Source organism: Temnothorax americanus, unplaced genomic scaffold, assembly GCF_048541705.1.
Source record: "Temnothorax americanus isolate GAGA-0224 unplaced genomic scaffold, ASM4854170v1 Scaffold7, whole genome shotgun sequence".
Taxonomy (NCBI): domain Eukaryota; kingdom Metazoa; phylum Arthropoda; class Insecta; order Hymenoptera; family Formicidae; genus Temnothorax; species Temnothorax americanus.
In genome coordinates this window covers 296,867-322,530 of record NW_027509792.1, presented here as the reverse complement: position 1 = coordinate 322,530, position 25,664 = coordinate 296,867, and the positions used below count along the sequence as shown (strand labels likewise).

The window sequence follows — 25,664 nt, the reverse complement described above, 5'->3', positions numbered from 1 at the left end:
ATTTTTTATTTAAAATATTTAAAAAGCAAATGTTTGAATCCTCAGTTAAAAGAAATCTCCGATAAAAATGCAATTAAAAACTGCAACTTGAAAATTTTTATATTCAGCAAATTTCTTAAGGGGAGCATGCAATGGCAAAAATATTATAAATACAATAAACATACTAGATTGCATATTTGTTATAAATACTTAATTAAATATTAGCGGTGCAATAAGTATAAGAAAGTTCGTTGACACTATACGATTGTCATCTCTCAGATAACTAAACTACGAGGCAGATAAAGTGTAAAAACGATATGCATATCGCGACTCGCGGCCGTCAGGCACGTTCGCGAATGTAAAATCTGCATTCGTCGCTGAATCGATCTCATCTTTTCATATAATTGCCAATATAACCAAAATGGGAGGAGACGCATCTGTGTGTCGGTATACGTGTGCGCGTGTGTGTGTGTCGCGAATAATCGAGATACACGCGCGCCTCGTACCCGAATGCACACACACGAGAATGCAGGATTCGCGGATACACAGCAAGCTGGAAGCAGGTTGACAGATTGACATTCGGTCGCGCCTCGTTCAACCCAGCGTCCGATGAATATTTCAGGTGCCCGACTTCACCTGTCAGCCCACGGGATGCCACGCGGCGCGGAGAGAAAGAGCGAAAGAGAAAGAGGAACAGCAGCAGCAGCAGCAGCAGTAGAAGCAGCAGCAACAACAGCAGCAGCATCAGCATCAGCATCAGCAGCATCAGCAGCATCGGCAGCGGCGGCAGCAGGAGGAGCAGCTTGGTTGCTTCTATGTATAGGGGGGCCGTGCCCTGGCGAACTTTCGACCCGACGTGACCCGGGAGAGTCGAAGAAGATGCAGAATCCGTCGCTGCGATGGATTTTCACCGTTTCTTGCTCTCTCTTTCTCTTTTTCTCTTTCGCCACCATTCGCCATTGGCGATGATGAGTCTAATTTCAGGATACCGATCGATCGTCTATGAATATCAGGGAATTACGTATTTATTTCCACGTGTCCCAGTTCGCGCGCCCACTATCTGCTTCGAAGATGCTGAGGACGTAAAGGGACGAAGAAGACAAAGAGATGCGCCGATATTTCTTATTTATTTCGATAGTAGTTATCGATCGTTATTGCCGTTAAAATATTAGTGGTACTTATCGCGTATCAATTAATTAATGATTGCGACAATTAATAAACTTACGTAGTTCGTTGTTAACTTGTTACTGTAATATACATAATTCGATTAATTAAAAATAGAAAATTATTTGTATTGTGTCATTAAACTACGTTCTATGAAGTTTCAATATCAAAAATTTTATCAAGTTTTCATTGAAATTCATAAGGTTTCGAAAGCGATTTTTAAAATAAGTGCCTCGTGTTATATTCACGAGGTCTACTACTACGCTTCTCTGAATATTAGAATGACGTTCTATTATTCAAATCCGCTAAAGATTCACACGTGGAACCGTGGAACGACCCCTTAGGTTCGTCGATTATTCTTACTTAAGGGTGCATAACTATATTAGATATATTTGTCCAAGATGATATGCGTCGGGCTAATGCAAATTAGCATGCAAGATAGATATAACATTCGGTACTCCGCGAATCACGATCGTGCGACGTAACGTGAGATGACTCGACGTTGAATCCGTCACGTTCATTACATAATCGCCTGTCTTACAATTAATAATATTAAATTAGCACGATAACTTTGGGACTTAACGTAATCGTGACATTATGTATTAAAAGCGCATAGAAAGACATGCGAGTAGAAAGATAAGATCTTCCGTGCTGCATTTTGCTGAAATAAGACGAGTCTCGTATCGTTCGTATTGTTTGGACCGTTTGGAGATACACGAGGAAACGTGAGAGGAAAAATCGGGAAACCGAGAATTGGCGGAGCTGATTTATAGCCAGCTGCACGACGCCTCGCGTATCTCCCTTCGCGGTCCGTCTGTCTGTCTGTGCGTTTGACATTTGGTGCCTTACGATGACCGACTGAAATACGAGCCTTCGTACGTCGCGAACGTCCAGCCGTCCGGTCCGGTCTCGCGACTCTCGTCGCGAGGCGGAGGAACTGGATTTCATGCAGTCATAGAGACACGATGCGCGCACAAAGTTGAAATTGGCACTTACGATGGACGCCCAATGCGCTTTCGCTGAATATTCATGCGCCACGGTATAAAGGGTTATTGAACCGCTCGCGCTGCAAGCGCCTGAACCTTGAATGAGCCGAGTTGCATAAAGATCGCGAACGTTTGTCGATCGGGAAAAAAAGAATCCGCTCAGAATATAATTACCCGCCTCTAAATAATAACAGCGCGATAAATGGGGAATGCGCGTCACTAGCATTCCATAATAAATTATTTTACATAACACTAATTTACGCTAATTTACGTGGAATTATAATTATTATTAAAAATTGCTGCTTCAAATTTATTCAAATATTATGTATCTCTCTCGGTGATAAAAATAACAAATTTAATTCGTATCATGAAGTATTTCATCATTGCTTGTATAATATACTTTAGTCTATTAATTGGCTGGATAATAATAAAAATATATTATCCAAGAGAGAGGAAGAGATAAATTAACGTGAGCGATTTAAATAATTCAGTATTTTTGAAACTCGACAGGTGAACTGAAGCGTAAAAGAAGAAAAAAAAATATTTGCCGAATGTTATCCGTATATTTCAGTTTTGGCCAACGTTCTGCGTCAGATAAATTTTTAATTAATCGCAAAATTATGCTTGCGGGCTAACAATAGCGCGTTCGATTTGCGCTTAACAATTAGTGGCATGCGACGGTACATCTTCTATCGGCGTTATAAAATAAGCATCGATTTTATTGTCTGTCGTCGCAGAGGCGGAATACGTCCCGGTCGCGAGTGTCGGAGTAAATTTCGTTAATTAATGAAATAGATTAAAACACGGGAAAGCGCTCTCGGCCCTGCCGGACGCGGTCACGTTAGTTGACAGCGCGAAAAGGTATAACGTCGTCTGCATATCCGATGCAGGTCCATTTATAATGTTCGCCGCAACGTGCAAGTTTATGCAACTGCACGTATGTACCAAAAATACTTATTGATACAACTGTCATTAAAAGAGACGTGTCTGTCTCTAGGTGGATGACCCATCATTGTGATACCTGTTTATTGCAAAAGAGGCATTGTGTCGTTCACCTTAGCGCTTCTATTTTCTATCTCGTCTCTAATACATTTTAATTTAATTTGATTATTCCTCATAATTTCGCAAAATTAGGAATTAATAGAAAATAGGAATAAAATTCGAATAAAAATTAAAACAAAAGCTTGATATTAGAATTCATAAAATTCTATCCGAAAATATATTATTCGTTCGAATATTATCTTATATTAGTAACATAAATAAGTAATAAAAAAAAACATTTATTAAAATATGTAAAATTTTGATCGATACTTTAGAATATCAATATAATGCTAATTTTTTATGATTACAAAAATCATATTCCGTCTACAAATATTAAAACATAAATACAGGATCGAAAAATCAAATTAAAGTTTAATTAAAGTTTTAATTTTTCCTTAACTTTTCTAACAACTTTCTTCGATAAACACGTAAATATATTAAAATCAAGTCATATGCGCAACGTTTATCATGTGTGCGACCCAGCACCCAGCCAGTTTCAATTGTTTCAGGCAGTCTTCAGGCTCTCAGGTAGATGTACGGTACGTATTTTTCTCCGAGGGCTAACTAGAGAATTTCAGCGATGAGTGTCTGCGAATCTGTGAGCGAACTCTTTTCAGAGTCAGTTGATAACGACAATATTTTTACGATCGGAGTCACTGTGGATACAGGTACGAAATTATTTGTCGAGTCCGTAAAATAAAGAGAAATCCACGTGTTTCTCAAACATAACCTACAACAACGATATGACGCAGGTTTCGAATGGGAAGCGATCGACGAATGCAGGGAGAGGTTCAACAAAGATGTTCGGGTGGTCAAACAACGGGGAAGATTTTATTTTAATATTGATCGGGACCAGTTTCCAAAAGTACTCATCCACGCAATCCAGATTATTTTCTTTTGATATGGTCGCAAAAATCACCGTGTTTATGTTACATTGTGCCATAAATATTGCAGGTTCGACAAATGAGATCGATAGATCATGTATTCGTAGTAGCTGATAACGGCAGCTTATCGCTTACCAACGACAAAGAAGCAGACTTACGGTATATAAGAAATTTAGACATGTTCTCAAACTCGGACAATAGATGGAAGAAGCCTCTCGAAGCATGGAAATGCATAACAAATTTCAAAGGAAAACTTTATCCAACGATCGAAGAATACGTCGTAGCTAAAGAGCACGATCTTGTAGCCAGAGCAAAGATGTTGGAGATGCGTAACAAAGAAAAAGAGGAAAAAGATCCCCTCGATTGGGACGTATCGGAGACGAAAGAAGAGAAAGGGAAAAAAAGGGGACAAGATCCTTCAAAATCTGACGAAAGTGATGTACTTAAATACAGAGTAACGTGTGAGAGAAATGGCAAACATGCGGTTGAATCTAAGGACGTCGCTACAGTTATTGGAGAGGTATTGCAGGATAAATTTCATTGGATAGTGGACTTATCCACGTATCATCTAGAAGTTGTCTGCAAATTGATAAATGGTAAAGAATTTTTTAACAAGAAATGCATATTAAGTTTTATAATATCTCCAAGAATCGATTAACCGTGTATTAATAATGATAAGTTAAACATTAATTATTTCAAAATGTTTCAGATCAACTAACAACGCATTTTCGCGTAACGCACAAATCTATGCATAACAGAAACATAATAAATTTTGGGCCAACTACTCTTAGATCAACTATATGTTACAATTTGCTAAAATTAGCAAATCCTAAGCCAGGAGATATAATAGTAGATCCTATGTGTGGAGGAGGTTCTATTCCCGTAGAGGTATATTGCATATTTACAATGATAAAATTAATAGTTGATAGATTTCTATTCGTACGTAAATTTCAGGCAACGCTAGCTTATCCACACTCGTACGTCTTATGCGGCGATAATGATTCTAGAGCCGTGGATAGAACAAAGTCGAATATGGATGCTTCAACAGTTGAATGTAAAATAGATCTCGTACAATGGACCGCTTCTAAATTGCCATTCAAAGATTCTCTTGTCGATATTATCGTTACTGATATGGTATAGAAATTAATTTTTCAAAGCTTCGTTCTATTTTTATAATCAACTTTTAAATATCTTTACATCTTATTTATAAGGAATAATTATTTTCTTGACAATTTACAGCCGTTTGGTAAAAGAAGTGGAAATAAGTCTTACAATAAGATTTTTTATAAGCAATTTTTGCTAGAACTTGGTCGAACGGTAAAATCAAACGGACGAATAGTTCTTCTCACCTATGACAGATATAACTTTAAAGACGTAAGTTTTTATTATAATTATGCGCGAGTTAAAATATTTATTTAAAAAAGAATCAATTGAGGTAAAATATTTTACCGCGATCCAAAGACAAATTCTGTTATTCGTTATTCATTTTAGGCTTTGATGGCAGCTGGCGATTTATTCTGGGTAACTAAAATAATTGGTGTAAACATAGGAGGCCTTCCAGCTGCAGTTTATGTTCTGAACCGTACTCGAATATCTCGCGATTGTTTCAAGCCGCGGATGGCCAAGCAATATAGTTATCCGAAAGATAAATACGATAAAGACTCGTCTACTCGATCGACCGAAAAGTCTTTGACCAATTAGATATTCCGTTTTCATAAGTGTTGTGACATAAATTCATATTTTTGTACGAGGAAATTAATAAAGTTTATTTACATGTTTGGCATATAATCAGATTAATTTTATTTCAACAAATTATTTCCCTCCTAATAAAGTCCAATATATAGAATTCACAAAAAGAACTTTCTTCTGCTTGTTTCCATATCGTGTCTGCGACCTTGTATAATCCACTCGTAATCACCATATTTACTGTCGAATGTTCCATGCTGCAGCGATCTTAATTTCAAAGTGAATCGTGGACCTAATTCTCGTAATCTCGGTTTTCCAGTCTTGAGATTAAACTCGTATCTGCAAAATAATTCATATTCGATTTAGATTATTTGTATTATTGTTAATCTTCGTTATAAGTTCTAAAAATGTCACGTCATAAGTCTGTGATTAATAATTAAATATAAAAAATAAAATCTACACACATAAATTAATAACTTCAACACCTTCATAAATTCTTTAATTTTAATAGATGCTCCTAGGTACAGTCATATAACTTGCACCAAAATATTTGGAATCCACTAAGAATAGTAACAATTAAAATTGCTACACAATTACCTATGATGCCTGAAAAATATGTAATCTCTTTGATTGTGAAACGTCACTGCCCTCCTGCCTTTAAATTCTGGCTGATAATGAAACAATGCTCCCAGCATTCTGCCGATGGTAAAACCTAAGCGGGTGGTAAAGTTATTGAGAATAACCTCTGGTCGGTGTTCCGTGATCTCTTTATGGCTGCGCTTCAAGTCCGTTGTTAACTTGACGTTACTGAGCTTGAAGTGCGCGGTAGGACCGTCAGGCAGATGAATGATCAACATTCCATCTAACATTTATATTTAAGGGAAACTATTTCAAGATAAAAATAACTTAAATTAGCTTAATGTATCTTATACAATGCAAATGTAAGTTTGTTAAGTGACATTAAATGAGTTGCTCCCTAAAAAATTTCTGGCACTTCTAATAGTTCCCTGTCAGCCAATTCAGCTAAAAAATATGTTGCGCAACAAATAAAATATTAGTTACTTATTATAGTTACTTATAACATTAGTTGTTATTACTGCGAATAAAACTTTACGTTATCCAGTATAAATTTTTATTTTGCAAAAAGGATACTTGGCTTGCATTGATCCTCATTAACGATTACTATGTCAGTGAAGTTTCTGGCGATAGCGCTCTTGACCATTTTCTTAACGCCTGAACGATTTCTATACAGCGAAATAGAATTAGGTATCATTCTCGTGAGCTCTCTGCCAAAAATTCTCGTTTTCCTGTTTGGATTATCGGCGTAGGTAATGAGCACTTTAGGCTCATACTCCTGCTTATAATAGGCAGCGAATTCGTCATGCTCGCACTCAGCTTTGAGCTCCTCATTCGCCTCGTCATCCAGATCACCTACTATCGTAGTCTCATCCTTCTCTCGCAGGCTCTCCAAAGTATGGGGCACCTGTTTCGGAGCACCCTCCTGTATCCTCGCCTTCTTCGCCTCTTTCTTTGCCTTCGCTCGTTCCTTCATCAATTGCTGGCATTTCTCGTATCTCACCGCTTTACATTTGATGTGATTGAAGTTACTGTCAGACGGCAGCAAGACTTCCGAAGTTTTATCTGTCGAAGTACTCGGTTGATCGTCCGCCACGTCATTTTCCTCTTTGGGTCGACTCAGAAAATTTCGTCGCAATGTTTTAATCTTCATCTTGTAAAACTCCGTTGCTCTCCGTTGAGATCGTAAACGTTCAAGAGATTCGACCAAGGTTCGACCGTTCGAGAGCGCACTGCGTTTCTAACCTATAGATTTAAAAACACGTGTTTACGAGTCCATGAACACACATGCGCGCAGTGTCGGCACCGTCAAACTAGAGTGTAAAGAAAGGAGGCGCTCTTATCATCTAGTAATACAGTTCCATGATAAACTCCGATCCATCGACAAAAGAAAAATTCAGAATTTTCACAACAAAAAATAAAAAGGATATAAAAAAATACAAATACATTTTTTTACTCTTATTATTTACAAATTCAATTTCTTTCTTAAATATATCAACGCATTTATATATATATAAAAATATTTATTTATTTCTTCCAACCGTATATGCCACCTGCGACCTCTCGAATCGCTATACTTGTCTAAAATTTTTCTTAACAACTTTGTTTTAATACGAACATAATAATGCGTATAAGTTATTTTATAAAATGAGTAAAGTTTTCTGTACGACAAAATGATGCAAAAGATTTAAGCTAGTTAAAAATAACTGATTTAAAATATCTACTTTTAGCCTAGTTACGTTTATATACATTTCACCTTAGCTAGAGATCTTGTGTACAATCATTTGAACTTCAAAACTATCCACAACACAAAAAATACTGCTACAGAAAAAAGGAACAAATATAAGATGTAATAATTATGGCCTGCCTTTGCTAAACGCAAAACACGCGCTACAGAACCAGATAAGGAACCACTTGTCCTTTCAAAGTCATCATCCTAAAATATAAATTCATATTATTTCTTATGTTTAAGGTGACGTGAAAAATTGCGTAAACGTATCTTAGACAAGCTGACCAACTAACCATGCCTCTGAGCACTTTATCTTGATATTTTACTTCGGTGCCAATGTCAATGGATAATGATTTCAAAGCGTGTATTTTATCCCGCAATTCTTCAGTCATTCTTTCGTTCTCGTCTTCCATAACATTTTGAGTAGATGTACTTGGTAATGGTTCATAACCGTAACCCCCTGGAAATGAGGAAATTATATGTAAGATATTATTGTAATAGTACATTAAAAAAGTATGTACATTATAAATAACAATCGATTGACGCATATGCTGACAGATGTCAACCTACCTGAATGAGAACGTCGCATTTTGTTAGCAATCTTGATAGCTTAGATGATAAACAGATGCGGAAGACAATTATTATCCTACGAAACACCTTTAGAAACTTGAAAAATATTTCAATCTGTCTTTATATCTGAAAAAAATACATTGTGGTCAACTTAATTATTTATGCTTATATAAATATAATACTTATGATAAAATAGACTTACCCAGTTAAACAGCAATAATAATTGTTTCAGGAAAAATATGTTGCTCAAGCAAACTGTATTAGACAACACTCGAACTGAAAATATTCATATATAAGCGTATAACCTCAAACAGACACGACATTCGTATAATTTATCCAAAAAAAAATCTGTCCAAAGCTTTTTAATATAAAAATTGCAATTTATACCAGTTATATAGAAACTACAGATAGCCGGAAAATAGAAAATATATGTCAACGTCACGATTGTAGTGACGTGTAATAGTGAATGACTCTCTCTGCTACGAGTGATACGAGTGTTACGAACGATGAGCAAATTAAAGCTAGGTCATCGACAAGTATTATTAAAAACCGACCTTATAGAAATTCACGTGGCTGTTAAAACTTTGACGATTAGCTCACATTATAATATTAATTTTATGATTTATTATTATCCTGACGTTTCGTAGCTTATAATTTATAAATCAATTGTTCAGATATGTTGGCAAAGAAATATTTTTACAGCGACAATTGATAACGTCAATATTCTACATTTATCTCATAATTGATTACGAAGTTCAGAATTGATAGTCCCTCGATGGGAGATTTATCTTTATATATTGTCTTCATTAATTTTATAGATTTCTATTATTCTGTTAAAAAATATTTTTTCCTTATAAAATATTAAATTAATTATGGACAAGGGACATTTGGAGAATCATATTTCAGTATATTATTTTTTAATAGTATTATATATTAAATATAAAGGCACAAACAATAAGGAGTACTTTTCTACTTTCTAGATTTCTACGGTATCAATGTGTTTCATACATTGCCTACACGTTCGACATACAGACAATTATGTCTCGCGCCAACAATCGTCATAGAATTACTCTCGAAGACGGAGAAACACTTAACATTAAACTATTGGATCTCTGACCTTTCTAGAACTTAAATAATTTAATTACAACTCTATCTATTCACAACCTTATAAGAAAAACGCTCAACGTATTTATTTTTCCTTCACGTAAATGGAACGCGATTCTTAATGTTCGTGCTGACGATTCGTTAAATAAACGTATATTAACATCTCGATATGATCGCGTATAATTCTCGATATGAAAATCGTTAACAATTAAGTCCAAAAACATATAATTTTTGCATTTGTAAATCTTTCGACGATCGCGCGTTTCAAAACTAGATATACCGTTTCTTATACAATTTTCATTATCTAATATCTCTCTTAACGTAAAACGGTGATAAGTACTATATGTTTGATGTCGCTCGCGCGTGAAAACGCTGTAAATCATTGAATCGTAAAAATCTCACATTGTTATGTTATAACATATACATTCATTACATATATCGCTACGTAATGTTTCTCTACGCATATCGGTGTACTTGTATGTATAATATATCGTGTCGCGTATCTATTATACATATACAATATATATATATACACACACGATATTGATGATTTGATCCCTAATTTGAGATTAGGCCTGAAATTTGGGAAATATTGTATAAATTTCTACCGTAAGAAATTCGGATTGACGATCATTTTCTTTTGGAATGTTCAATGCCACAGACTCAAAAAGAAAAACACAAAAAATCGACCGATTCTTTTCCGTGGATTGTATCGTCATGGATATTAAACATTTTGTACTTCCGCACCCCGCCTGAGAGAAAAATTGTATCCTCAGACGATGTGCTACAATTATAGTCGTATAAAATTTACAGAGAATTTATGAAAGATTCGTCAAAATGTCTGACAGCACCTGCGATGGACTAATTCTAAAGATTATCGCTATAAACTAAACTACAAGATTTTTCCAACGTTACCCTGAATAGATATATACAGTGTTGAGCATCGTTCTTGACTTCTTAAATTATACAATACAGTTCTATCGAAACGAATCGATCGTTAGGCAAGAGGTCTTCGACGTATCGTCATATGATGAATATAAGAATATACATCATAAATATAAGGATAACTTATAGAAGAATAAAAATGATCGTATATAAATATAAAGTTTCAGTTATACTGTGACTCGTTTGCCGATTACTATTACGTTTGAAATAATGTCTGAAGAGAAAAATCATGATGGATGAATCTATAAGAAAATCGTACAAAGAATCTACTATCGGAATTATTTGGAATATTTTGATGTGTTCAGAGAAACGCTGGACGAATGAATACGTCGCGATGGCGCTGGACTAACTGGAGCCGATGGAGACGGTCCAGTGGGCGTCGTCGGCTTGGAACCCCTTCTGCTTCGTCTTAGAGTCGAATATGGACTGATGCCCCGATTAACGTGCTCGTGAGCGTAAAGTAGCACTCCAATATCACGGTTACCCGCCTCCAGAGCGATCTTCAGGGCCGAGCTGCCGTCCACGTCGACGATAGACGGATCGCAGTCCGGATGCGCGAGAAGCAATCTCACGATGTCCGTGTGGCCATGTTCCGCAGCGCACATCAGCGCGGTGCTACCGTCTTCGTCCTGGATATTAACCGCCGCTCCGGCATCTAGGAGCAGTTGCGTCATATCCTTGCGTCCGTGCGATACCGCCAACATCAGCGCAGTTTGCCCATGCTGTTACGCGAAACAAAATTAAAGAATTATAAAAATATTGGAGGAAAAATAGGAGAGAATTTTTATACATGGTGTGCCCCTATTATATTTATTACAATGTAGTAGAGAGCTTACCAATTTTGCTCGGATGTTGACATCGGCAAGCTGAAACAATCTATTCGCCACGGAGGCGTGCGTGGAATTTCTGACTTCTGCCAGAGCAGCTAACATCACAGCCGTGTAACCAGCCACGTTCGCCTTATTAATGTCGCAGACTTTCGAGTCTAACAATATAGACACCACGTCGAAATTGCCATGAGAGACCGCGTAGTGCATCGCTGTATTTCCACTGGTGTCCGTCACGTTGACGATGTACTCCAGTAGAGTGCTGGAGCATTCCTCGAAACGATCCAAATAATCCTCGACGTCTAACGGATTCGCGCTAGATGTGCTGGATATTTTGAACCATTCTTGCTGTATAATATTGGTAGCGTTCTTAAGCTGATGAGAGATATTTCTGCTAGGTGACTTCTTGATACTATCGTTGAGCACCTTCATGGCGGCTTGCATCTCTTTCGAGGGTTCGACCTTTTTCCTGGGCTTGTCTTGAATTGGTTGAAACAGAGCCGATTCTGGTAGCTCGGATTTCTCATCGTTATCCGCCTCCTTCTCCATATTACGCATCTCTTCTGTCGCAATCTTCTCATCCTTGGTTCTTTCCGATTGCAATTGTTGAATGCTACGAGAGAAAAAAAAACATTTCTTTCTCTATCTATTTTTAAAAATGTTTGGTAGATACACACATACAACCAGTCTTTTACTAAACAGTTAATTATTATTTCTTTATACATGTTATGTAAGGGAAGATTATGAAAACTATATAATGAAATCTAATAATTGGCACAATCAAAAAAGTTGAATTCTTAAATAAAAAAGGTCTCTGAACTATAAAAATATATCGTCAAGCCATGCTAGTGTAATATATTGGCTGTTAATATATATATATTAAAATTTAAATATTAAATATAAAAATTCAACACTATACTAAGGACATTAATGGCAAAATGAGCGTGGTGCTGTAAATAGAAGCAAGATATCAGATCAGATTATGGCGGGAGAGACGTTACCCTTCCGTGGCCGGACAAGGCGGGATATCGGAGGTTTCGAGATCGCTGAATAAACGCGGATCGGCTCGCTGCGGCTGCTGTTGCTGCTGCTGCAGCATCGATCTGTCGAGATCGAAGATGCGTTTACTTACTCGTTCAGCATTGCAAGACCGCCAATACGACGCGAAACGCGCAACGATATCCGACTTGCGTCTTCCGTCGCGATATTTATGTCGTGGTTGAAGCGTGCCAGGAAGAAGACTCGATGACGCACTCGGCAATTCGACACGCGCGCAACCATGGACTCAGAAAAGAACGACAAACTTTCCGGCACGCTCGGCCGGCACGAAGTACGTCATACGCGGCTCTGCAACTGGTCTCGTGCAACCCTCTTCCCACCCCCTTTAGCGCGAAACAACCCCCTTGCAACAGCGACCTTCGACCACGGAAATAACAGATGGCGTGAAGCGTAGTCGAGCGGGAAGCATCGAGGGGTGGATCGAGTATTGAAGGGGTAAATGGTTCAATCTACTGAATCTACTCGTTTGGAACTAAGTTTAAAACATAACAGATTAAGAATTAAGCATAGCAAAAAATTAATTACATGCAATCTGTAAAATTTTCCGCAAGTAAATAATCTATATTCCATAAAGCTTCGTGTGTCGATCATGGGATAAGTTAGATAAAATTAACAATTTATTTCTCATAGATTGGTGATCATTTTGCGATAAAAATGCTAAATTCTTAATCTCTATACAATCTCACTATTCATTCTCCAATATCTCATAAAAGATAAGATAAAATAAAAATGTAATCCCAAATGACCAACCGGTTGCTGCTGTCGTACTGCTCTTTATTGTCCGTGTCGTATCTTATCACCCCGACGGCTGGGATTTTCGTGTAGGTGTCCTGGCGCTTGTACTGCCTTCTATGATCGCTGGTATTCAGGGGAATATGAGATGGCCTCGGGATCCTAGATACCATATTGCTGTTCTGATGATTCAGGCTGTTCTCCGCATTGTTCGCGATCTGCTTCGCCAGACTTTTGATCGTCTCCTTGCAGTTGTCACAATAATTCGCCGCGCAGGAAATCGAGATATGCGGCCTCACCGAGTCACCGACCGACACGTCGACCAACGTCTTCTTCATCGTCGAAGTGCCGAAATCTCGGCATCTTGGCGCGAGACCAGACATATCGGTGCCGCGAGTGATGGTTCTCACCAGGTCCTCCACCATCACCGCTACGGATTTACTGGCTTTTGTTTTCGTCCGCCTATCACCGTAATTGAACGAGTGACTCCTCGAGTTCATCGAGTTCAACGACACCGGTGGCTGCACCGCCACAGGATCCGGTCCGACGCACACGCTCCTAGTACAAGAACCGAATCTGACCTCGATTCCGACCTCCGATGTCGTCGGCTTGGCGGTTACGCCCACGTGTGAACGCATTCTGAACAATTCCGTCACCTGGACCATCCGATCTCGCTTTTCGGTGACTTTGGGTGTTTCTGGGCTGCATTGAATGCCCTTGGAGGAAGTGTCTTTCACCAGGCTATTCTTGTAATTTTTCAGACTACGTTCCACGAGCAATTCAGCATCCTCATTCGTCAGGACATCCTTCATACTCAATCTCGTTGATGTGCCGCAGGAACGCTTCTTGATCTCCTTTTTCGCTTCCGGTGCGATATCTTCGATTAGGAAATGACTGCACTGAAGACTCTTAGGCTTGTTCTCTGTATTGATACCAAAGTCCCGCGTTTTCGTCATGATTTTACGATTGTTCGGATCGTTTTCGTTGGGTGGTATCGATTCCACTTGAAGAGGAGTTCTCGTTAGCTGCCTCCTTCGTACTTTCGGCAGATTTTCCTCCAACATTAGTTGACTGCGAGTCAAACTCGATTTCCAGGTACGATGCTGGAAGTCGTATAAGTTCGAGAGGTTTGACGATGTCTCGTCTGCCAGCACGGTACTCTGGTCCTGGAACTCGGGCACAATCTCCTCGATTCGCAGATGACTTTTTTGTAGCGATGGCTTCATCGGCGTGCTTGTTGTTATTATACCGACGTCTCTCGTTCGAACCTGCGATCAGTTATTAAATTGACATAATGATTTCCGATAAAATTAGATACAGCTGATTAAAGTATTTTCGCTCAGAATCATTTTTTATTTATTTCCTTGTAAATTAGCACTAATTATAATGTCGAGATAATTGTTACATTCTATTACATAAAATAGCACAATATCAATTTTATGTATATATTGTTAATCGCCTTAATTATTACGAACCATTGCATACCGAGCAGATTATATTGCCGATGACATATCTGGGAAGTTTCAGAATAAAACGCAACATAGTATTGAAAAGTGGATACATATTGCAATTACTATATTTTTAATCTTCAATCTCGACGTATTATTTATAAATATTTACGCGAAATATGTACACGCGCAAGAAAGTCGCTCGGCTCCGGCGTTGTAAAAAAACGACACGCGAAGCAACGGGAGTACACGGCAAAATTATGTATCGCCATTTAAATTCCGATTTTCACTTCTAATTAGAAAAGCAATCGCCACTCACTTCTGGATATACATAAATCGACGAATAATTCAACAAGAGGTTGCTCTAGTTAAAAAATTAGGGATGTAATCTAAAGATTTCGTATGTGATCAAACAGCAGTTCAAGTATTAACACTTGTCCAACAACTTTATGTAAAAATGCTGATCTCTAATTTTAATCTTTTATCATTTTCTAGAATTGACAGATAAAAGAGATTAAAAAGAGATAAATTAAGTTCATAAAAAAAAAATTAGATAGAAGAATATTTTAAATAGAAGTTTAAGTAAATAATTTTAATAAAAAATCATCTAGACTTTCAAGATTCTTTTTAGATGTCTTTTAGACACAAATAAGATAGACGATGGTTTGTATACGATGACTAAGTGGAAACGTAATTCTTACCGGCTGATACGATACTCCAACGTCCCTTGTCATCACGCCGCACATAGTTCCCATGTCCCTGGTAGATACGCTTCCAGAGGTCTTCAGATTTCGCAGGGTGGTGCACTGTTCCGAGAATGATTGGCTGCGATGCCTGTGCAGGGTGTCGTTGCAGGAATTCGTTTTACTCAGCTCGTCCACTTGCCGCAGGAGATTGCGTTTCTCCTCTTTCAATACCGAGACTTGCACCTGCGAGAGAAAGAGAAAGAGATTGCACGCGCGGAGTTAGACAAGCTTGGCAATAGCGTAAGCTTTTATCGAGCCTGATAAAATTGCGACGCGTGAGAAAACATAATGATTTTTAATGTTGCGGAAATAATAGAAATATTACACCAATTTTCGATAAGTTGCAGAAATAGAATTAATGATTAATATTCTAACTATATTTTCAGATCAGTTTTTTAATATTAATATACATTAATAGATAGAACAATTAATAGATAGATATACATTAATAGATAGATAAAATATTCTACGTTTAATATTAAGCAAAAATAAAATTAATTCAAGACTGATTAAAAATGAAACATAAAAAATCTTTAGTACTGCGGTTAGATTAGGTTTGCAAAGCGAATAATAAACATAAACTCACGTGAAAAATATCAGGTACAAAACGTACAAAAGGTTCCAGCTCGACTGTATATATTAGTGTGTTTTCTATTTACTTGATTTTTATCTTTTTTAGCTTTATTATTTTTTATGTCAAGTTTATTCCATTAGAATGGTAGTAATTATTGCATAAATACAATATCTATATATAAATACATACAAGTTTACACGAAACATTCCTTTGAAAATGTAATGTGAAAAAAAATATATTTCATCGTTTCGCATCGTTTGTGCATTGAACGAATAACGAGACGTGTCTTCGCAATAAGAACAACGAGATCGCGATAAAGCAGCGGGAATACACACGAACGTTTCGCTAGAACGGAAGAGCTCGGGCTCGCGATGGGTGCAAATTATATGCCGGGCGATGAACGTTACGAAAGCGTAGGTGGGAGAATAGGAAATTAGCGAGAACTCACCTGCAGCATGGGAATCGCCTTGACCTGTTCCTCCAGCTCTTTCATCCGTTCCAGAGATGCAGCCATTTGTTCCCTGATATTCTGCAACGCATAAAAATATTATTACTATCTATCTTCCTATTCTCCCACATTTCACAAAATCACACACCAATTTACATGTTTGTACATAAAATTAAAAGCTAAATGAAATGAGAATTATTATCAAACTTGAGATTAGAAAGATCTAATTAGAAATTAATTATAAAACCAAGACGCGAGAGGGAACAAACAATATATATAAAAATGTTCAATAACATAATGGCAAGGATAAAATTATTACGTTAGCGTTTTGCAGTTTTCGACTGCTCAAATTTTAATCGCGCACGAAAATTTTTTTCTCATATAAATTTATTGCAATATAATGTAATAATTATACAAGTAGGAATAGTAAAATATAAATTTCATACCTGAAGTGCGCCGGTACTAAGATTCGAGTTACCACTTCCGACGCTAGCGTTGTCGGAATCTGCCGGCTGGTCCGTCTGGACTGCATTTTGCACCGGCGCTGTCCCGTTTGTGCCATCTAGCGAAGGAAATCAGTCGTGGAAAACCACGTGCTTAATTATCCGCTTTATTTTATTCGCATTTTTTTTTTGCAAGAAATATTTTATTAATTCTCGAGAGAACGCGTAGTTGCGCCGAACATGTTGAAACATCCACTTTAATCGACCTCCCTCTTCGATCAACTCTGCCCTCCGGCTTCTTTAACTCTTTAACTAGGGGAAGTTAATTTAAACCTATTCCTCCTTACGAGACAGAGATTTTGAGAAAAACACTTTCTCTTATCTTGGGAAATAAAATTCGTAATTGATAATCATTTGTTAAAAAAAAAAAAAGAGAAAAATTTTATTAATATATCGGTATTTTGCGCCATTCTGTTTTGTAACGTGTTTAGACTCAAAACAGTATCGTACAAGAATATTTCCTAAGAAATATGTATTTAATTTAGTTATTAATAGCGTTAAGTTATCTCTTAGCGATCGCTCTTTTTGACGCATCATTCCTCGACAATAGATGTAAAAGGGAGTAATTAAATTGTTTCGCGTCATTGTGCATTATACGATCCTTATGCAACATTCACAACAAGCTAAGTTCACCTGTTCCGTCGAAATGTTTTTAAATCGGCTCTTGAGCAACCGCGTTACATAGCAAAACCTTATCTCGAAAAGAACAATGAAGAAATGCGATAGACGTTGTGGCAAATTCCTTTGACAATGTCGCGATATGCCTCGTGACTCGTGCATGGCCTCGGCTGCCGCGATGCAGAATTTTCAGCACGCCATTCGTGACGAACGAGGGTGTCCGCACGAGATATTTCACAATCCGCAATCTTAATTTTAATTAACGTATTCTTCGGCAAAACGTTTCTTCAGCATCCATAATTCCGGGGTTATAACCGATCGAAAAAAAGCTAATCTTTCGTGAACTTTAGAGAAACGATCAATGCCCATTTCTACCGTACCAATGTAGATTAACTTCTATATAATCTCGGTTCAACTTGCTTTCTATCTTTTTCTAACTTTTAGAACTAGGAAAAGATGACAGGTAAGTTAAACCAAAATCAAAATTAATCTGCGTTGATAGAAATGGACACAAGTAGTTAGCGGAATTAGTAATCTTCAATTAATTTCCAAGCAGCTTTAATAAAATTTTATTTTGAGATTCAAAATTATAAAGATATTTGAATCAAAAGTTGCGGTAAACGATGAATTCCTTCGTTTTGCCGTGGAAAAATCTCTTCAAAATTGGGAAGAAACTTGTTATCAAAATTAAGATCGCAAGCCTGCGGGACATCCTATATACGCATCGTTATATCAACGGTGGAGCGCCTCGGTGAATCACGCATCACGCGCATTGCACAAGTGGATTAGACAAAATTAAAAAAAAAGGCTTATAAACGATCTCCAGCACCGTGAAAGTTTCGCGCGGAGACGAACGTTATACCACCGCGTGCCGATCATGAGATCGCGATAAATTCGTCGTGAGGAGGAGCGAGAGAAATTAACAAGGCGGTCGTCCGACCGTCGCGTGCCAAGAGTTACGTGTTCGCGTGTCAGACCAAGTCGGTTTCTATCACAATACTGGCGTTTATTTAGAGAAAATTCCAGAAAATTATATTTTTGACAAAACAAAGTCTACGGTCAAATATCTCTTAATTCAAAAATTCCTTCAGTTTGGACGAATAAAAAACGCGATATAATGCATCGATAGATGCAATTCCTCTATGCAACGAAGGATGCGCGAGCGCTCGGTCGTTCGCAGCTACGATGCAGCTGTTTCTCTATCCCACCTCCTAAATTGCATTTTGACCGATCGTCACGATAACGCGAATGGGACTTTCCGAACACTGACACTCCGATTCCGCGACGTCGTCGTCGTCCCTGGCACTTCCATTTTTCGCTCGTTCACGTTTCAGACAGATGCACTCGTCGAATACGGAAAATGGCATCGCGCGCCGCTCGCGCGAATCGCGTAACAACGTGATCGAATGGACGGCATATAAAGGAAAAAAGAGAGAAAGAGAGACCGCGCGCGATCTCTCCGAGGTCGTTCGATCTCCCGAGGCGAGATATCACTCGCTCGCTCGTTGATAACGAATTCAACTTGTTTGGAGTTAGATAAAGTATCCGTTAATTGCTTGCGCCGCTGGCCGCGGGCCGCGGCGCCGGCGCGGCGATCAAATTGCATAAAAGAAAACCACGCGCCAAAGTAAACGGTGATAGCGACGCAATCGTTTTTCTATTTTATTTGGCATACATTTTTCCGTCTTACTTAGAAATGATCAAGGAGATTGACAAATCGACAAACAAATATCGTACGAGAGATGAAATTTGTGTCGCGAGAAAAACACTTTTGCGTCTCAAGGAGGGCGATTATCGAGATGAACTCACGGTATTTCCGCTTCGCCTTCATCTTGCAGAAGGGAATCCTCTTCATGATGAAATTCTTTACCCCCATTCTTGCCGCTGTCGCGAATCTATGGTGAATTTATCTGACTTTTTCAGAGGGAGATGCGCTTTTTTAATCTCCGTGGTCGAAACACTCCGTTATTCCACGTATATCCCACGTGTCCGATTGAAGTTGTCGCCTGCTATGCCTTCGTCGCGGATTGATTCTTTTTTATATCGAGTCGCCGATTATAATAACAAACTCGCGAGTAAATTGATGAAAGTTAGCTGCGTTAGCATCGTTCGATCCTATCAGGAGCCCGAATTATCCTGCGACGTACTCGATGCATAAATTATCGTTATTTCCAATAATTTTATAAACTTATTCTTTTTTTCTTTCGGTCATTCTTCCGTTGTTTCTTTTTTTGAAAGTAAGCTACAGTCTTAGAGTCATACGCTAATGCTTTGGATACAAATTATTGGCCAATATTATGTTTTCATTCGTTATCAATTTCACAAAGTCATCAGATATGTTTTGTATTCGGTATATAGTTCCTTCTCTCAAACGTGGGATATTTTTCCCCTATGGCCCTCCCCTCCCTATGCAATCGCGAGTCAGCATTCAGACACACAAATCATAGATTGGTAACACGCGACGCGCGTCATTCTACGGCGGGCGAACAGTGCCCAACTTCACGGTGTCGCGGATCTATCGTTCGAAAAATGAAGCGCACTTGCGTCGAGTCGTCGCACGGTCGCGCGTGTTAACGACGCTCCGCCGCGAAATCGTCGGTCCACGTCGGTCTTTCGCCGCACTGTCGGTCGTGAAATCGTCCTCGCTCGCAATCTCGGCCGATTTCCCCGGATGACGAACGGCGGACCACACGGAGCCGTCGATGAGTCTGGAGGAGTCCGAGCCTGCTGGTCGCCGTGCCCGCCGAGACGCCGACGCGACGTCGGTCGTCGGTAGTGCCCGCGCTACGAGGTTAGTATTATTTTCGTTTATTCCCCATCTTTATATTTCGGGGCGAATTGGGTCGCCCGGAGAACGCTCGCTCGGAATTGGCGATATAAATTGGCTCGACGAGGCAACGCATCGAAGAGGCGCGCGCGCGCGCGCGCGCGTCGTGTCCCGGTGTCCGTGTATATAGGTAAACAAATTCGTTCGTCGTCGCGTCCGGCACGATATATGTATACGAGTCGCGGTTGCTCGCGGCTCGCGGCTCCTCGCCGCTTCGGCGACAGTTTGCGTTTGACTGCCGCGATGCCGTCGAGCGGGTCGAGCCGTCGAGCCGTCGACCGTTCGCGCTAAAGGTGAATGGAAGAGGGGGATGGGAGCGGGAGCCTCGCTCTTCCTTCGTTGGCCTTTTCTTTCGATGCCCCGCCGATTTGCTAATCGCGAGAAAAAAGAGCGCCAGCGTTTCGCGGTATCCGGGTCTCTCTGCTCGCTCGCTCGCTCGCGAGAATAGCGCTTCGATGTCGTGAAATGTCTCGATCGTTCGAAGAGTCAATTTTGAACGAAATATAACAATCGGTCGAGTTACGTTTAAATGCGTTTGATCGTACAATCGATTTTGCGACGTCGCCGTCGTAAAAATTATCCAAATATTAAAGTTAATGACGATGATTACATTTTTTGTGACATCGACTCCAATTAACGGAGAAATACGTCGGCGGCTCAACAATTTAGTCACCTCGCGTAGATATTTGTGTCCGTCCCTTGAAAACAGTTTTTATTTAAGGTGAAATTATTCCGTTCGAAATTTTGCGCTTTTGTATAGCCGCGAGAGAAAGGAGAAACACGCAAAATGATTTATGTGCGTTCGTTGTGCTTGAAAGAAGCTTCGGTACGGGAGGGTGCGAAGGGAAATAAGCGCGGAGCAATAGTTAATGATGCGTAGAAAATTAATGATCTCCCCGAAAGGGTTCGTATCCTGTGAACCTTAACGCGTTTCGCAAACGCCCGTACGCGTCATTAATTAATATTGCCTGGCCAGTGATTACGTAACAATGGACGTTATCTACTATAATGTTGAAAATTAATAGACTTTACCGTTTCTTTGATAGAGATGCATGGCACTTGTATTAATGAGAAGACGTACGCAAAGAATTTTTATGTTTTACAAACCCGATCGTGCACGTCTGCACAATTAATACTGTAGAATTGTGTAATAAAGACTGAGAATTCATCGTTGAACGTTGATTGGCGGACGTATATGTAATTTCTTGAATCAAGCATACGCGCGTTGAGATCGTGTGATACAAAACCGCCAAACAGGCGAGCATCGCCATCCGCGGGCAATTAATTAGGCCATTTGTCGCGATTACCGCGACACACGTAGGTAGACCCGCGAGAATTTAAACATGACGAACGATAAATATTCACGATTACGACGCGACGCGAAACTCTCCAGCGAGACTTGCTTGTATTATTTGTATACCGCCCGTAATTACGTAGTCGTCAAATTTACGTCGTTGCTTCAGCGGTTTCACGATCTTATTTTCGTTCGTTCTCGATGCGCGTGCTTCGGAAATAGTTCAACTAGTTGTGTGTGTGTGCGCGAGCGCGCGCGCGTGTTTAGCTCGACAGGTGCAGGCGACCATATATGTGACCACCTTGCCCGAGCAAGGTTGCACCGAAATGGCTAGGAACGCCGGAACGGTGACGGTGAAGTCACGCTACGCGAGCGATCGGTCTGGACTGCCATGCCAACCATTTCGCACGTTACGCGTGAAATTCTGAAATTCAATCGCGTTAATACTCTGTCGTGTGAGAGCAGCCGGTTATTTTAAGATCGGCGAGGCAAAGCTTGGACGTCTCGCTTCAGTTTATGATACCGACAACCACCTCGTTATTACCCGCGTGACGCGCGCCGCTTCGCTTTCTCGATCAGACACGACGGTGGTTGGAACGTGCTTCGAAAATTTACACGCTATGGAAATCATATTGCGTTAATACGATATGGAAATGTATTCTCCTCTTACTTAGCTTTTAATTTTATCAGCATTCTCTTCTGGCGCTATTTAACAAATATACTAAATATACCAAAAATATGTAAATAATGTGGTGAACGTTTATTTTCTTACGAATTGGTATCGTTGTCGTAGAAATCCGTTATAAACGAATATCTGTCGTGCACATTGGACAACCGCGCGATGTATTTTCGTGTACATTGCCGAATTCGCGATAGTACGTACCGAATGGGTGTTGCGCGTCGGCGCGGCGGTCGGACAATAACGATGTAACGGCAATGTAACCGCGGGGTAATACGGTTGCGCCTCGTGGAAAACGCGGTGGCGGTTGCACCGCCACCGGTACGACAACCGGAAGCAGGTGGTTCCAGCCACGCACCGGCGGCTTCCACGCCGCGTTCCGCAGCGCGAGCCTCGCGAACTCGCACGGTACGGTACGCTTGTACGTCCTTCTTCTTTACGTGCTCGCGAGGAGAAACGACCGCCAGCTATCTCGAAATCGCGATTTAATAGCACGTAAAGCCGCAAGAAATTGCCGCGACGCTATTTTCACGTGGGATTTAATCGACGGGCGATGCCGCGGCCGGAGCAGCTTGTTGCGCGCCAGATCCGATCTCCGAGAGACGAATCGACGTAGTATGTTATTATACTTTAAGATCTGTTAATTGAGACGGTTTAGATCGCGCGTTTTTGCGGATATTAACCCTAAAGCTAGCTAGATGTATCTCGAACATCTCTCCTTTCGTTGTTAGAGAAGGATGATTTATTATTCATTTCTTTCTTTCGCGCGGCGGGAACAATAGACGTTGTTAAAACTTTCTTTTGCTTTGAAATTGAGATTGGATTGAAATTTAATCAATCAGAATAAAGAAAACTAACTTCAAGTTTAGTATGAACTTTGCTCTAATTGGTTAAATTTCAATCCAATCTCAGTCCCAATCCGTAGTCTGATCACGGCTTTTTAGAGAACTTGATTGATACCCGACTATAATTTTCTTCCTCTCCTTTCGTCATATTTCATTAGAATATTTAATAATTTAGCGAGAAAAGACAGATAGAAATAATCCTTTATACGTGCATGTAGTTATTTCAATTAGTAATACGTATAACGGAAAAATAATACACGAGAATAAAAACAAAGTGTAAAAGCAAAAATTTATTAAAATTATCGTTGAAACATTTTGATTGCAAACATATCCACTTTCAGATAAGAATTTCATTAACGTAATGTTGAAAAAGAATTAACAATCTTTTTACACGCACAAGTGTTTTATTACAACTGATTTAAATTCTAAATTTATTTGCTTAAAAATATTAAAACGGAAAAGTTCTTCTTCAATTTATTTAATCTCTTTATTTACATTTTTTTTCCTTTTTTGAAACATCCTTGTTCCTTTGTATCTATGAAGATTGTATAATGCTAATCGTCAGTTGATTGGCAAAAGAAGTACCGTCGTTTCCACCTCTTGCGACACGTTTCCGTTGTCGGCGGCGTGCCGTCGCGTCGGTCGCACGATAAATCGCAAAATGAGCGTAAGAATGAGCTGAGTCGTCTCGTCGAAAGAGACGAGGAGAGAATTCTTTTCTCCACAACGGAGAGCTCCTCTCGGATCCGTGAGAAACGGATGCGAATGTCGCCGCGCGGAATATAATCGGCCCAGGTAGCAGCTTTGTTAATCAGCGAGAGAGTGAAATGCGTGCGAAGTGGGCTGCGGTTCTCTCTCTCGAGATTATCGGATAAGTGTGGTTGATGGCGAAATAAAAAATCGTAACGGTATCGATGACTGGTGGTATCATTACTTAATCAGTCGTGAAAACATCTGACTCAACTACGAGATAAACGTCTTTCGTCTTTCGTCATTGAAGTAGCTTCCAAATTTCGTGCTATTATATTTATCTTGAAAAAAAAAATGTTTGTTTCTGTTTGACGAAACTTATTTCGTACTTTAATATTTAAAATATTTGTTTTAAATATATCTTATTATTTGGTAAAGCTAGAATAAATTTTTATTATAATTAATCTAATTACTAATTTATTGTCAGTTATGGATAATTATTGTTTACAATTTATTTCGAATACGCATTGTGTTTTGCATTAAAATTTCATTTTAATTAAACGTTGACATATAGATATGTATTGAGTATCCATCATAATATCAGTTACATTATATTAATTTATGTCATTGCATTTATATTTATTATAAGAGAATCTCTTGTTAGTTGCAAAATGCAAAAATTTGAAAAATATTGCATGAGCCGCTACGAGACAGTCGGCTTTTCAAGGCGAGATAAGACGTTTTTTTAAGGTGTTTACAAGAAGTAACGGTGACCAGAATAGCACTTTTAAAACATCCGATAAAATTAAGAGCCTGCTAAATAAAATGTTTAACGCTGACGGCACGATTTCTTCGTAATTAAACGCAAGCGGTACGTTTAAAGAAGTTATAAAGTTCCGAGTTTATAATATTCTCATGAAAATTCTTTACCGTATACATTGATGATAAAAGCCATTTATTATGAGTTTATACAGGTATAATAAAAAAAGAAAATCTATGTGTGTCTCACTTGCACATTTTTTTTCATCATTTTAATAAATTAATTGAAATTAATAAGGAATTTTAATTTAATTTTGGGAAGTTTTAATTTTAATTGTGCTTGAAAATTTATCGAAGAAAACAATAAGAGAAACTGTTCCAAATTAAATTAATTAGCGCAAAACGAAATAAAGGAACGTATCTCTTTCATAATTTCTATAAAATGATAGATGCATGATAAATAAAGCGAAATTATTCAGCAGTAAATGTATTCGCCGCACGAATTTGCATCGTAGAAGGTAACGGAAGATGCCATGAATACGGCGGAAAAAAGCGTTGCATCTTCGTTAATTTGCTTCCTCGCAATTATAACCGCGCACTTTTGATCGGCGAAGCGTTGTTCAATTATCACCACGGACGCAGAAAGCTTACGCACAAGTAATTTCTAACGCGTCGATGATTCCGAACAATTCAATTTCCGCAGCGATTTATTTCGTAGGCGAGAACTCGTGAAATTATTAACACTGGTGCCTATAACATCGCATAACGAAATAATTAACGTGTTCCGATGCCGTAGCGACTTCAAAGCGGCCCCCCAAGACACGGAAGAGGCCGTTTCTCTCTTCGCACCACTTGCTCGGTACATAGCGGGTCATTGGGCCATGGAGAATCCTAAGATGGAACGGATTCAGCGCGAGGAAATCCAATGTGCGTGAAAAATTATTCAGATCT

The 25,664-nt window shown here is 39.0% G+C and overlaps 5 protein-coding genes across 10 annotated transcripts in view; 2 read left to right on the top strand and 3 right to left on the bottom strand.

Annotated features, from left to right (window-relative positions):
* Positions 1-3,672: 3,672 nt before the first annotated feature.
* Positions 3,673-5,843, top strand: LOC143905990 (tRNA (guanine(6)-N(2))-methyltransferase THUMP3). The gene is made up of 7 exons (XM_077421696.1): positions 3,673-3,838; positions 3,923-4,035; positions 4,125-4,650; positions 4,764-4,942; positions 5,009-5,188; positions 5,294-5,428; positions 5,546-5,843. The coding sequence occupies exons 1-7, from the start codon at positions 3,751-3,753 to the stop codon at positions 5,753-5,755; spliced, it is 1,431 nt and encodes a 476-aa protein (XP_077277822.1). The 5' UTR covers positions 3,673-3,750; the 3' UTR covers positions 5,756-5,843.
* Positions 5,829-7,645, bottom strand: LOC143905991 (putative ribosome production factor 1). Its single transcript, XM_077421697.1, has 3 exons — positions 6,893-7,645; positions 6,338-6,602; positions 5,829-6,079 (listed from the first exon to the last, which is right to left on the bottom strand). The coding sequence occupies exons 1-3, from the start codon at positions 7,467-7,469 to the stop codon at positions 5,902-5,904; spliced, it is 1,020 nt and encodes a 339-aa protein (XP_077277823.1). The 5' UTR covers positions 7,470-7,645; the 3' UTR covers positions 5,829-5,901.
* A 108-nt stretch (positions 7,646-7,753) lies between these two features.
* On the bottom strand, positions 7,754-9,290 carry Bet1 (blocked early in transport 1). 2 transcript variants are annotated; one of them, XM_077421699.1, is made up of 5 exons: positions 9,170-9,290; positions 8,818-8,891; positions 8,616-8,741; positions 8,339-8,505; positions 7,754-8,252 (listed from the first exon to the last, which is right to left on the bottom strand). In XM_077421699.1, the coding sequence occupies exons 3-5, from the start codon at positions 8,632-8,634 to the stop codon at positions 8,097-8,099; spliced, it is 342 nt and encodes a 113-aa protein (XP_077277825.1). In that variant the 5' UTR covers positions 8,635-8,741; positions 8,818-8,891; positions 9,170-9,290; the 3' UTR covers positions 7,754-8,096. The 2 variants fall into 2 exon arrangements, with proteins under 2 accessions (XP_077277825.1, XP_077277824.1); XM_077421698.1 differs by lacking the exon at positions 9,170-9,290 and adding an exon at positions 9,003-9,148.
* Positions 9,291-9,515: 225 nt separating this feature from the next.
* Positions 9,516-25,664, bottom strand: part of Kank (KN motif and ankyrin repeat domain-containing protein 2 kank) — a 36,122-nt gene continuing 19,973 nt past the window's right edge. For 3 of the 5 annotated variants that reach the window (XM_077422137.1, XM_077422138.1, XM_077422139.1), the window contains exons 5-10: positions 16,945-17,060; positions 16,499-16,579; positions 15,432-15,659; positions 13,301-14,550; positions 11,501-12,104; positions 9,516-11,386 (exon numbers count right to left, since the gene is read on the bottom strand). In XM_077422137.1, the coding sequence (XP_077278263.1) occupies positions 10,943-11,386; positions 11,501-12,104; positions 13,301-14,550; positions 15,432-15,659; positions 16,499-16,579; positions 16,945-17,060 (2,723 nt within the window). In that variant the 3' untranslated portion in view covers positions 9,516-10,942. Of the gene's footprint in view, positions 11,387-11,500; positions 12,105-13,300; positions 14,551-15,431; positions 15,660-16,498; positions 16,580-16,944; positions 17,061-18,827; positions 19,002-19,428; positions 19,974-25,664 lie in introns of those variants that run through there. The other 2 variants (XM_077422141.1, XM_077422142.1) reach the window with 2 other exon arrangements.
* The window catches only part of LOC143906229 (vitellogenin-2), a 52,448-nt gene continuing 47,050 nt past the window's right edge, over positions 20,267-25,664 (top strand). The window contains exon 1 of the mRNA XM_077422147.1: positions 20,267-20,410. The gene's annotated coding sequence lies outside the window, so the exon portion shown is untranslated. The remainder of the gene's footprint in view (positions 20,411-25,664) is intronic.

Excerpts from the sequence above, each read along its gene's own strand:
- LOC143905991 (XM_077421697.1), bottom strand. The coding sequence starts at position 7,469 with ATGAAGATTAAAACATTGCGACGAAATTTTCTGAGTCGACCCAAAGAG. Across the intron at positions 6,603-6,892 it reads TGAGGATCAATGCAAGCCAA|ATGGAATGTTGATCATTCAT; the intron begins GTATCCTTTTTG and ends TATAAATGTTAG. Across the intron at positions 6,080-6,337 it reads ATATTTTTCAGGCATCATAG|ATACGAGTTTAATCTCAAGA; the intron begins GTAATTGTGTAG and ends ATTATTTTGCAG.
- LOC143905990 (XM_077421696.1), top strand. The coding sequence starts at position 3,751 with ATGAGTGTCTGCGAATCTGTGAGCGAACTCTTTTCAGAGTCAGTTGAT. Across the intron at positions 4,651-4,763 it reads TGTCTGCAAATTGATAAATG|ATCAACTAACAACGCATTTT; the intron begins GTAAAGAATTTT and ends AAAATGTTTCAG. Across the intron at positions 4,943-5,008 it reads GAGGTTCTATTCCCGTAGAG|GCAACGCTAGCTTATCCACA; the intron begins GTATATTGCATA and ends CGTAAATTTCAG.
- Bet1 (XM_077421699.1), bottom strand. Across the intron at positions 8,253-8,338 it reads ATAAAGTGCTCAGAGGCATG|GATGATGACTTTGAAAGGAC; the intron begins GTTAGTTGGTCA and ends TTTATATTTTAG.